The following is a 19,886-nucleotide window of genomic DNA, read 5'->3' on the forward strand; positions in this document are numbered from 1 at the left end:
CAAAAGAAATCATCAAGCAGGTGATGATGCCAGGACACATTTCCCACCCCATCTCCTCCAGCTGCCCAATCTTGAACATCAGTTGGAAAGTGAACTTCTCCAAACTACTCTAGTGTATGTAGTCTTTTCTCAGTGTACAAATTCATTTCCATTTACCAAAGACCAAAATGAGCAACTACTTGGTACGGTGTACGGCTGTAGACCACACAAAAGAGATAATGTGTGAGGAAAGCAAGAATTCCGCTCCTGGACTCAAGTACCTTAGCCTCTCTGAGCCACAGTTGTCTTATCTGCAAAATGGAAGCAATAATAGGACTTACCTCAAAGGACTGTTGTAAGGATTCGAAGAAGTAACAAAAAATGAAATGCTTACAAGAGTGCCTAACACATCCTAATCATTCAACAAATGTTAGTTATTTTATTATTTATTTGTTATGTATTATTATGTTATGATTTATTTTATATTTTATGTATAGGGGGAAAGTTCTTGTCCTTAGATTGCTTTCAATTTTATCAGACAGGTAAGATAGGCATTATAAATGTTTCATTAATGAAACATAAGAGTATTTAGTAATGTATAAATCATGAGTGGGCCAAGCAGTTTCTGTTACAAAAAAGAGGAAATTCATGCAGGTGACTATATTTGGCCAAGCCCTCATGCAGAAGTTGCAACTTAAGACAGACCTGAAAGTAGGTAGGAGTCAGATGAGTAAAGAATACTTTGCAAAATAATTTACCTCATTTGATTTTCTTAACAACACTATGAGGTAGAAAATCACTCTCTCTCCTTTTTTATACATACAGAAAGGGGGCTGAAAGAAATAAACAGTGGAGCTGGCAATCAGCCACCAGCATTTGATCCTGGCCCTGTGGCAGACAGACTCTAAGAATGCTCCCATGATCTCTGCCTTTGGTGGTTACACCCTTGTGTGATCCCCTCCCCATAAGTATGAGCAGACCTGTGATTTACTTTCAACCAATAGCATACAACACAGGTGACAGGATGTTCATGTTTATGTTACATAAGATTTTAACTTTAATCTTCATAGAAGACTCTCTCCTTTGCTGACTTGTTGCAGCAAGATGCCATGTTGTGAGCTACCCTATGGAAAAGGCCACATGGCAAATAATTAAAGACGGCCTCTGAGTAATTGCATTGGCGTGGAAGTAGATCCATCCCCAGTCAAGCCTCAGAAGAGACCATAGCTCTAGCCAGCACCTTGAATGCAACCATATGAGACTTAGAAGCAGAAGATCCGGCTGAACTGTGCCTGGACGCCTAGCCCACAGATAATGTGGGATAATAAATATGTGTTGTTTTAATCTGCTAAGCTTGTGGTAACTTTTTGCACAATAGATAACTAGTATAGCTCCCACAGGTAGAACTTCAGGCATGATTGCACTTTCCAGGCCAAGGAATTTCACTTTTACCCTCTGAGAATTAAGCAGTCACTGAGCGTTTTGACTACACATGTGACATGATGGAAATGATGCACGGAAGTGGCAGTAATTAACCACACAAGAGATAAAGAAAATAGTGGCAGTGAAAATGGAAAATAGGCTGTGTGTGGTGGTTCATGCCTGTAATCCCAGCACTTTGAGAGGTTGAGGTCGGAAGATCGCTTGAGCCCAGAAGTTTGAGAAAAGTCTGGGCAACATGGCGAGACCCCATCTCTGTGAATAACACAAAAATCAGCCAGGTGTGGTGGCTCGCACGCGTAGTCCCAGATACACAGGAGGCTGAGGTGGGAAGATTGCCTGAGCTTGGGGAAGTCGAGGCGCAGTAAGCCATGATTGTGCCACTGCACTCCAGCCTGAATGACAGAATGAGAATCTGTCTCAAAACAAAAAAAAAAAAAAAAAAAAAAGGAAAGCAATTTCTCTCTTTACTGAACACTCACAACCTCTCAGAAACTGCTTTTTGATTAATCTTCACAACAACCAACCTTGTGAGGGAGTTGTTACTGTCTCAACTTTGCAAATAAGGGAAATTAGGCACACAGCAGGTAACTTTCCCTAGGTCACACAGCTAGAAATTAGAAGAACCAGGGCATCAACCCAGTGTTTATTTCCGAAGCTAATGCTCTGAACTATTATCCTACAGATTGTATTTGACACAGTCTAGTCTTCTCTCTAACATGCAGGAGTGGGAAGAAGTGAGCTATGGGAAGAGGAATTTGGTCTGCAGCACAGACTCATCTATGCAACCCACCTGACTCACTTCTCAATCCCTACCTGGTTTCACCCAATCCAGATGATTTACCGTGAAGCAAAATTTCTGGTAAAACTTTCATACCAAATTATAGGAATAATTTTACTCTCTATCTAGAGGAAATAACTCACAACCTCCCAAAGGCCTCAGTCTTAGAACATTGTTTATCATACAACATGTGGGAATTTTGAGGCTATCCAATTATATTTTATTTATCACTATCATCCTACATGTGTTATAATTATAACACCAAAAAAATCACTTTGTGTTGCCTTGCATTTTGGCCCCTGAGGATGTATTTATTCCTTGCCAAGCTATTCTTTTAATATTATTTACAATTTATTTCATATCCTTACCCTACAGCTCCCAAGCCTACATAAAACAGACAGCTTAGCAGTTATGCAAAGAATCAGTCAGTTCATGCATATCTATCAGATAATTTAGCTGTTGATAGCTATATGTAGGCTGAATGATGAATGGAATGAAACATATATAGCAGTTTACATAGCCCCAGGCTTGAAAGAAACCATTACAGATAAAATTGGTGACATTCCATACTACCTCTGGGCAAAAGCAGGAGAGAAGCAACTAAAACTGCAACAATTTCTGTAGCCATACAAGGGAGTTTCGGGAGTAAGGCACACACTGTTTGAGATAATCACAAGAAATTAAAACACTCTCTAAACCTCATCTATAACTGCAATGGATAGCATTTTCCCAACTTCAAAGAGATCCTTTGTAATTTCAAGGACTGGAGGTGTAAAATCCTAAATTATATTTTAAAACATTCAAAAAGATACTCTGCTCTTTTTGGCCCTAACTATATGCACAAATTAAATATATGATTTCTTAGGCCATAGGTCTGGTGGTCTTTACCAAACTTGTGATAATTGTATTTAAACTATTAAAATCCTTTTGTAAGAAGTTGTTTGAGATTTAAAGTATTGACAACTTATTTTCTCTTTTTCTGTAGCTCACTATCGCCTAAACCAGGCTATATACTTTTGGTAACCTCTAAACCATTTCTTCCCCTGTAGGTGTGAGAGTTCCATGAAGACAGAAAATGAAAACCTGAATGGAATCTTTAGCATCTATCCAGTACCTTCGAGCCCAAAAATCTCCCAGGAAAACCTTCACCTTTGGCTCCCATATGCTGGCTCAATTTCCAGATAGAGCTGTCAAAACCACATTGGGTTCAAAGACAAAAACTGCCTTGGTTACTTTCTAAATATGCCCAGGTACTTGCATATTAAAAAAACAAAAAAATAAAAAAACAAAAAAAAAACGCATTTCATTTAACAAAATAGGTAATGTAAATTATAAGAATGTGAATTCCATAACTCAAGCTTGGAATTTAAGAAATTATTTTTTCTTTATTTTAGATGGGAGGTTTAATATTTTAACATTTACAATTTTTCATCTGTATGAACATTTTTATTTTTTCCTAATTTTATCTCATGGGAAAAAAATTCAGCTCACCCCTGAATTTTATTTTATGTGCTGCACAGTGATCTTCCCCCACTTGTACCTGTGGGTAGGTGTTCATGTGTATTAAGGGGCATGGGACAGACTCATTAAAGACAGGGATGAAATTTCCTTGGGTATATACAGAATAGCGGTTTAGAATCATCCTGCTGAGTTCACTGTGACTCTATCCCTGGAGACAGGAATAGGTTCAGAAATGGGGCATGCCCAAGACCCTAGGGGCCCTGGCAGCAGGGGGCTGAAGAAGCTCTGGAGACCACGCAAAGAGTAAGTGTGGTAGGCTAAGTGCAGTGGCTCATGCCTGTCATCCCAGCACTTTGGGAGGCTGAGGCAAGAGGATCGCTTGAGCCCAGGAGTTCGAGACCAGACTGGGAGACAAAGTGAGGTCTCTTCTCTACAAAAAAAAAAAAAAAAAAAAATTTAAATGAGGTGGGAGGATTATTTGAGCCCAGGAGGTCAAGCTGCAATGAATCATAATCATGCCACTCCATTCCAGCCTGGACAACACAGTGAGACCCTTCAAAAAAAAAAAAAAAGTATGGGCTTCATGCTCTCTCTTCATGGCTTCTGATAACTCACCAAGAAATAGCTACAACATATCTTTGCTTTTGTTTTTTGGCCAGGAATTGCTTGATCCTGAAAGTCTTATAAGAAAAGATGAGAAATGGAGTCAACCACACATACCACAATGGCAGAGAAAGGGACAGAGCTTTGGAAACCTGTTTTAACCAAGCCTTTTTTTTCCCATATCGCTATCTGATAGACCTCTCCACACTTCTACATCAGCAGCTTTATGACACTATACTGATCAAGTTTTGATGCCTTCTATTATTTTGAGGTATATTCTCAGAGCTTGACATAAGGATCACCACATTAGGTCAAATCCATAGGCTGACAAGGATATTCTGACTTCTGAAAGTTACACCATAGGACAATATGGGAATGGTAGATTATCCTCAATCATGTCACTCTGATAGGATATGAACATACACATGTCATGCAGCCCAAATTTCCGTTCCCGTATCAGTTATTTATTGCTACACTAATACTACATAACAACTTTGTTTGTTTTTTGTTATGTAATACTACATAACAAGCAACTGTGTTTGTTATTTAGTACATAACAAATAACCTTCTGTTATGTAACACTAAATAACAAATAACAAACCTCAGTGGCTTAAGCGGTTATTGTTTACCACTAGAAACAATATTTTGGGTGGCAAAATTCTGCTTTGGTTACAGTTTGAATCGTTTTCCAAATACTTGTCTGTATACTGAGCTGCCAAAAATTTACTTTATGGCATATTATAAATATTTATTTTATGGAAGAAATTTTTTCAGATTTTGCAAACCTTATTTGAGGTAAAAAGTATATCACAAACATCAAGATTTGAAGCACTAAGTGGTCTTAGAAATATTAATGGTAATTTCTTTCTCTCTCTCTCTCTCTTTTTTTTTCTGATAGGGCCTCACTCTGTCTCCCAGGCAGTGTCAAGATTTCAGCTCAGTACAACCTCTGCCTCACGGACTCAAGTGATCCTCCTGCCTCAGCCTCCCGAGTAGCTGGGAGTATACGCGTGTGCCACCACATCCAACTAATTTTTGCATTTTTTGTAGAGACAGGGTTTTGCTATGTTGCCCAGGCTGGTCTCGAACTCCCAAGCTCAAATGATTCACCCACCTCGGTCTCTCAAAGTGCTGGGATTACAAGTGTGAGCCACCGCACCCAGCCAGTAATTTCAAATATTTTACTTATTTTCAGTTAAGAGTGGGTTATTCATCAGCAAATATCCAAAACTGGGGATTACAGAGCAAGTTATTTACTCTAAGAAGTTCATTTATTGTTAACCCCAAAGAAGATAAACTTGATCATCAGAAAGTCTCATTAAAATAAATCTGTGCTGTGTTTAATTTAGTGAGTCAGTACATACAACCTTTTCTTAAATAAAGTTGTTTATTTCTCAGCACTTAAATATGTAAGGATACTGTTTTGGGATCTGTGAGAGAAGAAATTCCTAAGTCCTTGCACTTGTTTAACAAAGCATCTGACTTTCCCAGAGCATTCTGATATTTGTCAGAACTGGTTTAATCATGGTTTTTTTGTTGTTCGTTTTGTTTTTGTTTTGGAGGGCTCTGCCTGGATTCTGTGACCTTTGGGAGTCCCTTGGAGGTCCGTGACAAAGAGAAAAGGAATTCCCAAGTCCAGCCTCACCCAAGCCCTGATTAGCTTAATTACTGGTTAGTTCTTTCACTAAGCCTCCAGTTGCATTTTTCAGTTAATATATCATTTATAGAGAATCTTTAGATATTCCTATTGATATTGTAGACTAAAGAAAATTATTAACTCAATAACTTATGGAATTTCCATGAAATGCTTTGAAATCCTGACTGTGATGAGAATTATGGCGATAATTTTATAAAGAATATTCACTTGTTTCCAAGCATCTGGATTGAGACCAGTGAATTATTTTGCAACAATTTTCTGAATGAACCCCAGGGTGAATTAAGTTTAGTTATCTGGGACTCCAAAATCAGGGATATGGAGGCAAACATCCAATCTCACAACTCAGAGCATTTCTTTGACGTCCCTTTTCAGTTTCATGGGCAGTAATCTAATTTTTAAGAGGCAACAAATAGCCCAATAGAGCCATGAGAACTCACCATGTTTTGGACATTCTCTTCAGTAATATTGGTGTTATAATTCCAAGAAGCAAGTGAACTTTGATAGAACAGGTCTTCGGCTTCGTGGTTAAACTTGTCCAAAAATGTCTTGGCCTGCTCCTCAATGGTGGACTGAGCAGCAGTTACAGCAACAAGGCTGAGAAGGAGCCAGGAAGAGCCTGACATCGTCCCCTGTGAGCCAAGATCACATCCACTGAATGACTTTCCCTAGACTAAAACCTCCTCATGAGATTTTCTCTCTTATCAGCCTTTGAACTTGGGTTGGGCACTGAGCAGGAAAGACCAAAAAAAGAAAAAGAAGAGCACAGTAAACAATCTGCTGAACCAATATAAAGTTCATCCTGGAGAGGACAGATATGTAACAGATTTCAGAATAATTTTTTAAAGTAAATCAAATAAGAAAACGTTATTCTTTAATCCTAGAGAACCTTACCTCTCCTGTCACTTTATGACCAAATCAAAACCGGTACTTTTGGTTAGTTTTCCTAGAAAGCTGTTAAAGATACATGGGAAATGTTATAATTTTACAGTGACCAAAGAGGTCTAGAATTAGGGATCATGAAAATAATGTTGGTGTTTGTATGGTTTTCAGACAATTTCATTAATAGTCAGTTATCTCTCATTTATTTTTATTTCAAGATCATATTCACAGACTCTCTACTTGGGTAATATTTTCCCTTCCAAATACAAGACTTTGCCCTTGTCTTTATGGAATTCATATTTCTGATCAGTTTTAATTTCCATGGCCATTTTTTAAAATTATGACTATTCTCCACTCCGCAGGTCAACTCTCCTGATCTGCCTTTGCAAAACTTAAAAAAGCTCATTTCCTGTTTCTCACACTGGTTCTATGGCTGACTTCTTTAAGTGCCTCCTTCTCTTTCACTTACCTATTCAAAACTCAGTCAAGGTCACGTGGAAGTAAGAAAGCCTCCATACGGTGTGAAATCCAAAGAGTGTCTATGTCAACTCCTGATCCTCTGTAGCCATTGGATCACAACAATATAGAATTCAAAGAGATTTTAGTGGTTATCTTGTTAAATTTCAGAAGCGAGCTCAGTGTCCTCATTACTAGAGTGTATGTATGAGTGCCACAGATCAAAGAGAGGAGCACTTTAAATGGCAGGGTTCAAGGGCCTACTTGACGATGATTGTGAAACTTTGACACAGAGAAAATATTTCTTCACCCAGAAAAACAAGTCTTCCAGGTTCAGGTGACATTGCAATAATCAAGCCTTTAAAAAAATGTCCATTGCTTTTCCTTATTCCAAAGTTGTGTGTATTATTGTAGAATAGGAAAAAAACAATTATAAGTAACTATTCAAAGTGCTTTGCATTATAATATCTCATTTGAGCATGACAAGAAACCTATAGGCAAATATTTTATCACCATTTTATGAATTATGAAACTAAGTTTAAGTAAATTGCTATATCTCACTCAGCTAACAAATGATGGAATCAGAACATGGCTCTGTGTACTCTGATTCTAGAGTATAGGCTCTAAACGAAGTTGTGGTCAACAGTCTAAAAGCAATAATGGAGGCATAGATAAAGTGTGACAGAGGGCCTTGTGCCTCAGTGAAGATGATAGATTTAGATATGCTGCATCAAAAAGAGGTGGACTCTTACTTCCCTTGATGTGAGTCAAAATATACTCTCCTTTTAAGAAATAAAGCAGTTCACAAATACAAGTAATAATAATAAAGAATTTTAAATGAAAGTGAGATGAGGGTAAAAAAAAATCAGTGCAGAAATTTCAGAAAGGCTCCTCCCACATTCCAGGAAACCTAGATCCACTCACTTCTTGCACATATTAGGAGAGAAAACAGGCAAGAAAGAGGACAGCACACGAGTGTCTGAACAAAAAGTTGAAATGTTACTGTAATAAAAGCGGAAATAAATTTCTACACAGGTAAGTTCCTGAATGAAACACGTGGATTTAGTGGAAAAAATGGGAGTAGTCCAAATTCAATTCACTGAGGCAGAAAATACGATTAACTTGATCAAACTGAAACGGAGAAAGCAAGATATAAAATCTGAAAGCTTAGAATAAATGAACAAGGAGCCTGGGATAGCAATGAGGCAGGAAAATGCTAGAAGCCAAGAAACTTTGAGAAGCAAGGGAAAAGGGAGAATTGTCTACAGTGATTCTGTAGAAAAACTAGCCCAGAATGGCCAACTGCAAGCACTGACTGAATTACTGGAATTTTTGTTCACACTTTTTTGAGAAGATGTCAATGTTCTGATAGTTCCCCAGAAACATTCTCTCTGAGCCCATTCTGAGAATGGAAAGAATTCACTGAAGACCCAGGGGATGAGACCCAGAAAGACAATTGGCCTAAAGGAAAGTATTGTCTTTGAGAAAAAAATGGAGAATCAGAAAAAATTAGAAGACCAAAGATGCAGGAAAGATGTTCTATGTTTCAAAAAGATTGGGGGAGGGGGTGGATATCATAATGATAAAGGAAAGTTTGACTTTAACATCTAGTAAAGCTATAAAGTATAATTTTTAGAATGTGGTTTGCACTTGGAAAAATATATCTCTGGTCCATTAGGAATTCACTAGGAATAAGTCAGATGCTGCCTGCCCTATCTCCTCTCTGATAGAATATAATAGTAAAAAAAAATATATCCAAAGACATAGTGTATCTTCCTTTTCAATAAGGGATTTAACAAAATGTAAAATGTCATGACTAGATCCAAATGTCTCCTGAAACAATCACACAGTACAGGATTAGGCAGTCCTCTGACAAACAACAATTCATGTCCAAAACAACAAGAATCTTGCTTCAATCATTGTTTATTGACTACCTACTATATGCCAAACACTATTCTAGATATTGAACATAAGCTAATAAATATTGTATTATGAGGTGAGAATAGAGGGAAGACAAAAATAGTGAGTGATAAATGCCATGACTTATTATAAGTAAGAAATGGAGGATAGAGAATCATGGGGTGGGGAGAGGGATTTTCTATAAGGAGGGCCTCTCTGAGAAGGTGACATTTGAGCAGAGACCCGAGAGAAGTGATGAAAGCTGTGCGGATCTCTGGGTGAAGAAGTTTTCCTAGACAGAGGGAGCAGCAAGTGTAAAGGATGCAGGCAGATTTCAAGAACATCAGAGATCTTTGTGACTGGAGCTCAGTGTGCAGGGGAAAGTGGCAGGAGGTGAGGTCCAGGAAGAAGCTAGGGTCGCACCAGGAGGGTCTTAAAGACAATTAACTGTGAGACTTTAGCTTTACTCTCAGCAACATGGGAAGACACTGGAAGGCTTCAAGCAGAGAAATGATCTAGTAGAAGCTTTAGCAGGGTTGCTTTGGCTGCTGCTTAGAGAACAGACACTAAAGGGGTAAGGATGGAAACAGGGAGACTAGTTAGTGAGCTACTGTAGCAGCCCAGTCTAGCTGGTTGAATAAAAGCTTAGTATGAGCTTCAAGATCCAACTAGGAGGCCCAGTAAAAAGTACTGGGCCTATAAGTATATCTTATACTATATTAGACTTTGTTAATATAAGCATTAGATACAAAATAATCTAGACTATCACATTCATTTCTGTGAACCACAATTTTAGAGGCACACAAGAGAGTATCCAGAGGAAAATAAATAAGAGAGCAGATGGATCTAAAATAATATAATTTGGAGAATGGTTTAGATATGGAAGAGAAGACAGGGTAGACAGCTTTCCTCTATCATGGTACTGCCATTTAGAAGAAGACTTAGCATGGTGGATTTACTCTGCCACTTGTTAGCTGTGTGACTTTAGGCAGGTAATATCGTCCCTGCACCTAATTTATTTCAAAGCCAATGACAGTTTTATATCCATTTCATAGGGATGTCATATTATATGAATTAATACATAAGAACACAGAGAGTGATGCTGTAAGCCTAGTAATAAAAGCCACTGAAAATGAAACAAGCTGTGTAATAATTAGGGAACTTCCACACTGGAATGTTTAATCAAGCCATCTGCAAGGTCATCTTTCAAAGACACTGCAGCAGACAGAGATTGGCTGGGAGTTTGACTCAAAGGTCTATTTGGACTGTAGGATCCTGCATTGTAGGAGAATTCTGCTAGTCTGTGCTGAAACAGCAGGATGGAGGAGCTCACCAATGGAATAAGTAGAGTCATACATGAAAGGAAAGGGGAGTCAGCCAGTAGTCTATGTGAGCCCACCCATGGAGAACCTCTCAGCGTGCTTTCATCACCCAATCATGGTCAGGTCCTGGTATAAAACTTCCTACATACAGAGAAGAGAAAACTTGAGTCTGTCACGCTATCTTGAGGAAGAAGGGGAAAGTCATAAAGGTAAATGACTCCCTCTCAATATTTATAGATGTTGTATCTGTTGGTCGCATATGCTTTGTACCTGGTCCGGTACATAAACTCTTCACAACAACTTTACAGGTAGAAATAGTGATATCCATTTTATAATTAAGGAAACCAAATGTTCCTATGATTAATTCAAACTTCCACAACTGATAGGCAATGGGGCTGCATTTTGATCCCAGATTTCTTAAGAGACCTTTTCTCTCCACAGAGTCATGGGTTCAGTTATCTGCTAACTTCATGTATGTCTAATAAGTCCTCATCAATCTGTCATATTCTGAGAAAAGGCAGGCCCGCATAAGCAAAATTAAAACGTACTGCTTTGATTACACCAGTTATACATTTTTAAACCATTTTAGGTAGAAATTTTTCTTCAATATATTCCATCCTGATCGGGATGTTGCCTGGACATTATTTTAGGGTTATTTTTCAGATGACTCAGTGTCATCATCTTAAATAATATTTACTGGCTAAGCTATAATGTGACAATGTCTTCAAGGCTTTACATTAAATGGCTCAACAGCTTTATTGCTATTAATTCTGCTGTTTCTGCACATTCTGAGTTCACAGTCACAGTATCAACTTTTAGTAGCCCTGCCCTCCACAAGTCCCCTCCCTGTTTCTGATCTGCTATCTGCTAAAACCTAAATGGAAACTAGATAACCATGGAGTTCAACTAGAAACCTCCCTTTTCATAGGCTGAAATCTGAGGGTGGGTCTTTATTCTGCTAGAGCAAAGTACATAGACTTTGAAATCCATATTTCCCTTACTGTTCAACTTTTTATATCCTTCCAACTGAGTCAAAATGGTGAGGTTGCCAAATAGCTATAGGAGAAACCTCTTCCAGTTCCCCAAGTTGGGTGGATAACTTTGGTAAACATCAGAAAAGAAAGGATGTTTTGTTCAATTTCTTATTGATTAATACTGCTGACAGAACAAGGAAGGGTATTAGGAATACAATGCACAGAGAAATTCAAAACTTTGCATGGTCAAGAACTATTTACATTCAGTACAATTGATTTTGACCACATGTTTATCACACAAAGTGAATTTATAAGTGCTTTACAGAAAATAAATAACAAGTTGGCCTTTCAGCCCAAAAGAAAAGCTAAAGCTCTTTCCTGTTTACATTTTTAGTTGCATAGCAGTCCCTTTTTTCCTAAATGTAAAAAGTAAAGTAGAGGTTCCTCTTCAAAGACTTTGCTCCCTGTCTAATTAGGAATAAATAATAACTTCTCTTAGAAGCAAAATTCATTCAAAAACCTGTGTTAACATTCTTAAATATCTGCTAGCCATAATAAAAAAAAATCAATGTACTTTACGCTCTTAGCTCCCACAATTTAACCTAATTATTTGCCCTGGCATCCTTAATACTGCTCCAAACAAGCATTAGGTCATAGCCTGTTCCTGTTCCTTATTTGAAGGGGTTTTTACCTTTCTCAACATTCCACAAGTTACTTCCTCCTTCCTTTGTTCTCCTCTGCCTTTGCCTCTTTGAAAAAGTTCTAAGTTGCTAGCCAATCAAGACAAACACAAAATGTGAGGTCCCGTTCCAGCCAATAAAAACCAGACACAACAGTAGGGTAAACGCGTCAAGTTATTTATAACCCTATCTCCTTTGTTCGGTATACTCTCGTAACAAAACTACTGGCAAGCGGACCCTTTCTACAGAAAGTATAAAAATAGCCTTACTAAAAAAATTAAATCTGTGTTCAAATACTATTTCTTTACGGCACCAGAAAACAAACATTTCAAACACTAAAGATACAGCAAAGATAATCTTCATTAACCAAATTGATAAATAGTTTCAATAGACAGAGTTCAAATCTGTAAGAATAAACATTGGATTCCAAGAAGGTTATACTGATTGTTACTGGCCTGAATTTATGATAGTACAGTGTTTGCCACAGTAACCCTAATTTATTTTGATACCTACACTGTACAAAATACCAGGCAGCACTAGAGCAAGGAAATCACTAGTATAAATTTACATCTAAGACTTTAGAAGCAAAACATGAGCGTTTATCCTAAGTGAGATGGGATGCATGGTAGAATTTGAACAGAAGAGTTACACAATACCACTTACATTTAAAAGAAATCCTGGGCCAGGCACAGTGGCTCACACCTGTAATCCCAACACTTTGGGAGGCCACGGCGGGAGGGTCTCTTGAACCCAAGAGTTCAAGACCAGCCTGGGCAACATGGCAAAACCCCGTCTCTACTAAAACTACAAAAAATTAGCCAGGTGTGGTGGTATGTGCCTGTAGTCCCAGCTACTTGGGAGGCTGAGGTGGTAGGATCATGTGAAACCAGGAAGTTGAGGCTGCAGTGAGCCGTGATCACACCATGGAACTGCAGCCTGGGCGACAGGAGTGAGACCCTGCCTCAAAAACAAAAAAAAAGGAATCCCTCTGGCCACTATATGAAAAACAAACCACATGTGGGGCAAGACTACAGGCAGAAAGACCACTGAGGAAGCTATTGCAATAATCCAAATGAACTATAATGGTGGCTTGGGGGTAACAGTAGAGTTGATGAGACGTGATTGGATTTTTAAAACATTTTAAAAGTAGAGCAAACAAGATTTGCTGGTGAATTGGATGTAGGCTATGAAAGAAAGAGTAAAAGACACTCCAGGGTTTTTGGATTGAACAACTAGAAGGAGGTTGCTGGTAAAATAGGCTTAAAGGGAAGACTGGAAGTTTAGTTAAGTTTATGATATCTATTGGCAACCCAAGTGTAGATGTTGAGAAGGCAAATCTGGAGTTTGGCAGAGAGGTCAAGGATGGAGATACAAATTTGAGAATTCTCAGCTAGAGATGGTTAGTCAAATATTGTCTCTCAGCTAAACTAAAAAGAAAAGATCTTACCTCTTCAAAATCCCAGTGTACTGAATATTATTGAAGTCTAGACCTCAGGAGGGAAATTGGAAGGATAAATAGGGGGGAAAGTTACTTGAAACAACTCTCCTTAGAAGAGCCATCTGTGAACAGAGACCTCAGAAATAAAACCACACATCTACAACCATCTGATCTTTGACAAACCTGATAAAAACAAGCAGTGGGGAAAGGATTCCCTATTTAATAAATGGTGCTGGGAAAACCGACTAGCCATATGCAGAAAACAGAAAGCCAACCCCTTCCTTACACCTTTTACAAAAATTAACTCAAGATGGATTAAAGACTTAAATGTAAAACCCAAAACCATAAAAACCCTAGAAGAAAACCTAGGCAACACCATTCAGGTCTTAGGCATGGCAAAATATTTCATGACTAAAACACCAAAAGCAATTGCAACAAAAGCCAAAATTGACAAACGGGATCTATTTTTTTTTTCTTTTTGAGATGGAATTCCACTCTTGTTGCCCAGGCTGGAGTCCAATGACACGATCTCGACTCACTGCAACCTCCGCCTCCCAGGTTCAAGCGATTCTAATGCCTCAGCCTCCTAGTAGCTGGGATTACAGGTGTCCACCACCAAGTCCAGCTAATTTTTTGTATGTTTTTAGTAGAGATGGGGTTTCACTATGTTGGCCAGGCTGGTCTCAAACTCCTGACCTCAGGTGATCCACCCGCCTCAGCCTACCAAAGTGCTGGGATTACAAGCGTGAGCCACCATGCCCAGCTCAACAAATGAGAACTAATTAAAGAGCTTCTGCACAGCAAAAGAAACCATCCTCAGAGTGAACAGGCATCTACAGAATGGGAGAAAATTTTCCCAATCTATCCATCTGACAAAGGTCTAATATCCAGAATCTACAAGGAGCCTAAACAAATTTATAAGAAAAAACAAACAACCCCATCAAAAAGTGGGCAAAGGATATGAACAGACACTTCTCAAAAGAAGACATTTATGTGGCCAACAAACATATGAAAAAAAGCTCATCATCACTGGTCATTAGAGAAATGCAAATCAAAACCACAATACGATATCATTTCACACCAGTTAGAATGGCGATCATTAAAAAGTCAGGAAACAACAGGTGCTGGCAAGGCTGTGGAGAAATAGGAACGCTTTTACACGCTGGTGGGAGTGTAAATTAGTTCAACCATTGTGAAAGACACTGTGGCAATTCCTCAAGGATCTAGAACCAGAAATACCATTTGACCCAGCAATCCCATTACTGGGTATATACCCAAAGGATTATAAATCATTCTACTATAAAGACACATGCACACGTATGTTTACTGCAGCACTATTCACAATAGCAAAGACTTGGAACCAACCCAAATTCCCATCAATGATAGAATGGATGAAGAAAATGTGGCACATATATACCATGGAATACTATGCAGCCATGAAAAAGAATGAGTTCATGTCCTTTGCAGGGACATGGATGAAGCTGGAAGCCATCATTCTTAGAAAACTAACACAGGAACAACAACAACAAAAAACACCACATGTTCTTACTCATAAGTGGGTGTTCAACAATGAGAACACATGCACACAGGGAGGGGAGTATCACACTCCGGGGCCTGTCGGGAGGTAGGGGGGTAAGGGGAGGGAGAGCATTAGGACAAATACCTAATGCATGTGGGCCTTAAAACCTAGGTAATGGGTTGATAGGTGCAGCAAACCACCATGGAACATGTATATCTGTGTAACAAACCTGCATGTTCTGCACATGTATCCCAGGACTAAAAAAAAAAAAAAAAAAAAAAAAGGCCGGGCGCGGTGGCTCAAGCCTGTAATCCCAGCACTTTGGGAGGCCGAGACGGGCGGATCACGAGGTCAGGAGATCGAGACCATCCTGGCTACCACGGTGAAACCCCCGTCTCTACTAAAAATACAAAAAATTAGCCGGGCGAGGTGGCGGGCGCCTGTAGTCCCAGCTACTCGGGAGGCTGAGGCAGGAGAATGGCGCGAACCCGGGAGGCGGAGCTTGCAGTGAGCTGAGATCCGGCCACTGCACTCCAGCCTGGGCGACAGAGCAAGACTCCGTCTCAGAAAAAAAAAAAAAAAAAAAAAAAAAAAAAAAAAAAAAAAGCCATCTGTGGAATGAACAGTAAAGAGAAACGGGAGTTTCAGGATCTTGGCCAGAGCATCGTAGTCCTCACTGGTTTATGGCGAAGTAGAAACATCTCAGAAGCATAGGGTGGTTAAATTGAGACAGGTGCCAGTTCAGGAAAGTCAGCTGACATGACAGATAGTCAAAGTCAAGGGCTTAGACCCAATCCAGGTCAAGGCTGCAACATTGGTGGGCATTTAAGGCATAGAAGACTTATTGTGGAACCAGCTCTGGCATCTCAGCTAGAGTCTGAGGGTGACCGAAGAATTTTATACTTTGGTCAATGCTTCCTAATTGACTCTAAATATCTTAAAATACACCTTTATTTTCTTGGCCTCCACCTCAGTCTATGGATTGTGTATAAGAGTCATGTTTTCTGATCCAACTGGAAATGTTCAACAGTAGTTGTCTTCTTGAGGTCTAGCAGGCTCATCTTGGAGACCTCATTGTATTCCTCCCTCCTCATCTTCTAAGGGATTTGTCTGGTCTGAGCCATCATTGGGGCTTGGTCAAAGCTAGTTACAGACTCCAACCTCAACCTTCCTATTCACTCATAGAGTCCCTTCTATTAAGTTGGAAGAAGAGACCTCACAGAGAACTAACGGAACAATAACTCAATAGAGCCAGCTTTACTAAATCCAGCAGTGGTCCCAGGAATGCTGGTCAAGGATATAAAGTCCCAATTTTACTAAACACTGTTTTTGCCTCCGGCCAATCTGATGACTTGAATTTTTTTTTTAAATATTATGATTCTTTTTTTTAATGAGCCAAGGAGTAAAGCTCAAGCTACCCAATCACCTAATTAAAATTTATCCTCCCTATCACCACTACATACACATATAGTGGCACTATTTATACAACATCCATCCTTTATTTTTTTTCATGACACCACCATCTGCTACACTGTACTGATAATGACATGTTTCACTAATGTATTCCTTTATTATCTGTCTCTCTCCACTAAAATATAAGCTCCAAGAGGGCAGGAACTTTTCTCTATTTTGTTCACTGCTGTATCTTCAGCTGCTTAGAAAAGTGGCTGGTGCATAACAGATACACACAATAAATATTTATTGAATACAAACATTGTTCAGCAACTCAGCAGTAAGGAGGAAGAAGAGGGAAAGAAGTTCAGTTGTCTACCCTGTGTGTAGCATAATTCATTTTCATATGGCATACTTCATCTATTTTTTTGCCCATCCACAGAATGTGATGGATAGAGATTAGTATCAACTGAAAAAAAGGTAGAAAAATTTTCTAGAACAAAATGAGATTTGGAAGCTATGATTCAAGTTACTTTGGTAAAAGACGTGAGAGAAAAACAGCATGATTACTATAAGTCAGGCATTGGGCTAAATGCCTTACATGTGTTGTCACTGAATCCACCAAATGACCCTGTAAAAACGGCATTGTTACTACCTTCTTATAGATGAAGAAAATGAAAGGCCCGGCCCGGCGCGGTGGCTCAAGCCTGTAATCCCAGCACTTTGGGAGGCCGAGACGGGCGGATCACGAGGTCAGGAGATCAAGACCATCCTGGCTAACACGGTGAAACCCCGTCTCTACTAAAAAATACAAAAAGCTGGCCGGGCGCGGTGGCTCAAGCCTGTAATCCCAGCACTTTGGGAGGCCGAGACGGGCGGATCACGAGGTCAGGAGATCGAGACCATCCTGGCTAACACGGTGAAACCCCGTCTCTACTAAAAATACAAAAACTAGCCGGGCGAGGTGGCGGGCGCCTGTGGTCCCAGCTACTCGGGAGGCTGAGGCAGGAGAATGGCGTAAACCCAGGAGGCGGAGCTTGCAGTGAGCTGAGATCTGGCCACTGCACTCCAGTCCGGGCGACAGAGCGAGACTCCGCCTCAAAAAAAAAAAAAAAAAAAAAAATACAAAAAGCTAGCCGGGCGAGGTGGCGGGTGCCTGTAGTCCCAGCTACTCGGGAGGCTGAGGCAGAAGAATGGCGTAAACCCGGGAGGCGGAGCTTGCAGTGAGCTGAGATCCGGCCACTGCACTCCAGCCTGGGCGACAGAGCAAGACTCCGTCTCAAAAAAAAAAAAAAAAGAAAGAAAGAAAGAAAGAAAAAAGAAAATGAAAGGCCCAGGCGGTGGCTCAGGCTTGTAATCCCAGCACTTTGGGAGGCTGAGGTGGGTGGATCACCTGAGGTCAGGAGTTTGAGACCAGCCTGGACAATATGGCGAAACCCTGTCTCTACTAAACATACAAAAATTAGCCAGGTATGGTAGTGCACGCCCTTAGTTCCAGCTACTTAGGAGGCTGAGGCAGAAGAATCACTTGTACCGGGAGGTGGAGGTTGCAGTGAGCCAAGATTGCGCCACTGCACTCCAGCCTGGGTGACAGAGTGAGACTCCATCTCAAAAAAAAAAAAAAACGGGGGGGGGGGGCATGGGGAGGGCATAAATGAAATTTACCTCAATCAAGCTGCTGCTTCTCCCAAGGTCATGCTATTATTTACTAAGTAGCCAAGCCAAGTGTTGAACACTGGTTAGTCTTTTCCCTGAGCCAGATATCTCAGCCCACAATTAATGTTTTAGGCAACAAGAGAAATGAGGACACTCCAGCATTGTATGAAAAAACCATATTTACGTTGCAACTACCATGATGCCAAAGCTCATTGATGACTGAAAGTGGGTGTCAAGGAACGAGGTAACAGCAATGGAAATCCCTCCAGTTGGTTTCATTAATAATTTTATTTTATAAAAATGTATGCTGAAATTTATTCTTCTACTTTTTATTTTAACATGACATTAATTCTTCACTCCTACTCAATGCTGGCCCATCTGTGGCCATAAGCTAGCACTGATTTTCCCATAGCTGCAGTTATCAGAATCCCTAGATGGTGAGATGTAGGATATTGTTCTAATTGGGATATCAAAGTGGAATGTTCCATAAAATAATAGTATTCTAGGATATAAATATAAAATGGCTTATAAAAATAAGTATTATAGATCAAGATTCAGGAGATGTAAACACTCTTTAAAGTGGGTCAGCAAAACATAGGGCTGGTAATTCTAGCATTACTAATTTATTCCACAATCTGGAGGGCTCTGAACTCAAGAGGTTAGAATGCTATCAAGAGTCCATGCCATTCCTTGAGGAGCTGCTATTTATTAAGTGTGGTCCTAATAACCAGCTATTAACTTCAGCAAAGATGAGATAGCCAAGTAGTCACAGACACATGCAAAGAGGCCAGAATGCTGGCTAAACCAAGAAGCTGTTTTGGCAGCCATATTGGATGCATTTTTTCCCAAACAATGTATCAAGAGAATTAGGATAAGATGATTATGACTGGGAGTTCTTAGACATGCCACACCTGTTAACAAGTTATCACATTAGGACATCACAAAAATAATATGCCTAAAGTCCTGAGAGAGAAAAAAATAATGATTGCAAAGACAGAACGGCATGGCAGAATATATGATAGTTATTCTACAAGGTATAAAATTATCTTTCCATTTGTGCCCCTCTATGACACACAATATCCCAGATAAGAACTTATTAACACCAGTGGTGCATGAGAAATTGTAAGCTTCAAGGCTAGGAACTACTTTGGAGACATCAGATCTCTGGAAAGGTAGAAGGACCAGGGTGAGGCTCAGAGGGAAGCTTGCTGGTCTGGTCTATAGTAAGAAAAGGGATCTTAATTGGGGCTTTGACGTTTTGCTCTAGGTTATTCTGTAAGACTGGTCCCTTACCCAAGGATGCTAATGTTTATTTGATTGAAGGACTCCTTTGTTTTCTCTGTATATAGAACCTAAGCAAGTGGTTAGTAAGGGAGATGTGGAGGAAGATACGAGAGGTCATAGAACCATCCCATTTCTAAAAATTACAGATATAGGGAAAGGGTAAGTTACTTTGTAAATTTTCAGGTGCTTAATATCTGAACTTCAAAGAGGACCAATCTGGAAGTCAAAGGTCAAAGGGCAAGGGCTTCAATTTTATGCCACATGAATACATGCACTTGCAATTATAAGAACTTTTCTGGGGTCTTATAGCCTATCATGTTTTAAATAAAAATCCTTTGGTTTTTGATGATGCCATAGATGTAATGTCACAATGAATATATAAAAACTAGAAGCTAAGTTGTACAAGAGCTTTACTCCTACTTCATTCTTTGCCACCAAGACCCTCCTAAGATTTACCAACCTGTCT

General features: G+C 39.6%; 1 protein-coding gene across 1 annotated transcript in view; it reads right to left on the bottom strand.

Moving 5' to 3' along the window:
• The window catches only part of ACE2 (angiotensin I converting enzyme 2), a 47,868-nt gene extending 40,396 nt beyond the window's left edge, over positions 1–7,472 (bottom strand). The window contains exons 1-2 of the mRNA XM_010366065.2: positions 7,270–7,472; positions 6,359–6,647 (exon numbers count right to left, since the gene is read on the bottom strand). Coding sequence (XP_010364367.2) covers positions 6,359–6,544 — 186 coding nt within the window. The 5' untranslated portion in view covers positions 6,545–6,647; positions 7,270–7,472. The remainder of the gene's footprint in view (positions 1–6,358; positions 6,648–7,269) is intronic.
• Positions 7,473–19,886: the final 12,414 nt, after the last annotated feature.

Source organism: Rhinopithecus roxellana, chromosome 7 (genome assembly GCF_007565055.1).
Source record: "Rhinopithecus roxellana isolate Shanxi Qingling chromosome 7, ASM756505v1, whole genome shotgun sequence".
NCBI lineage: Eukaryota > Metazoa > Chordata > Mammalia > Primates > Cercopithecidae > Rhinopithecus > Rhinopithecus roxellana.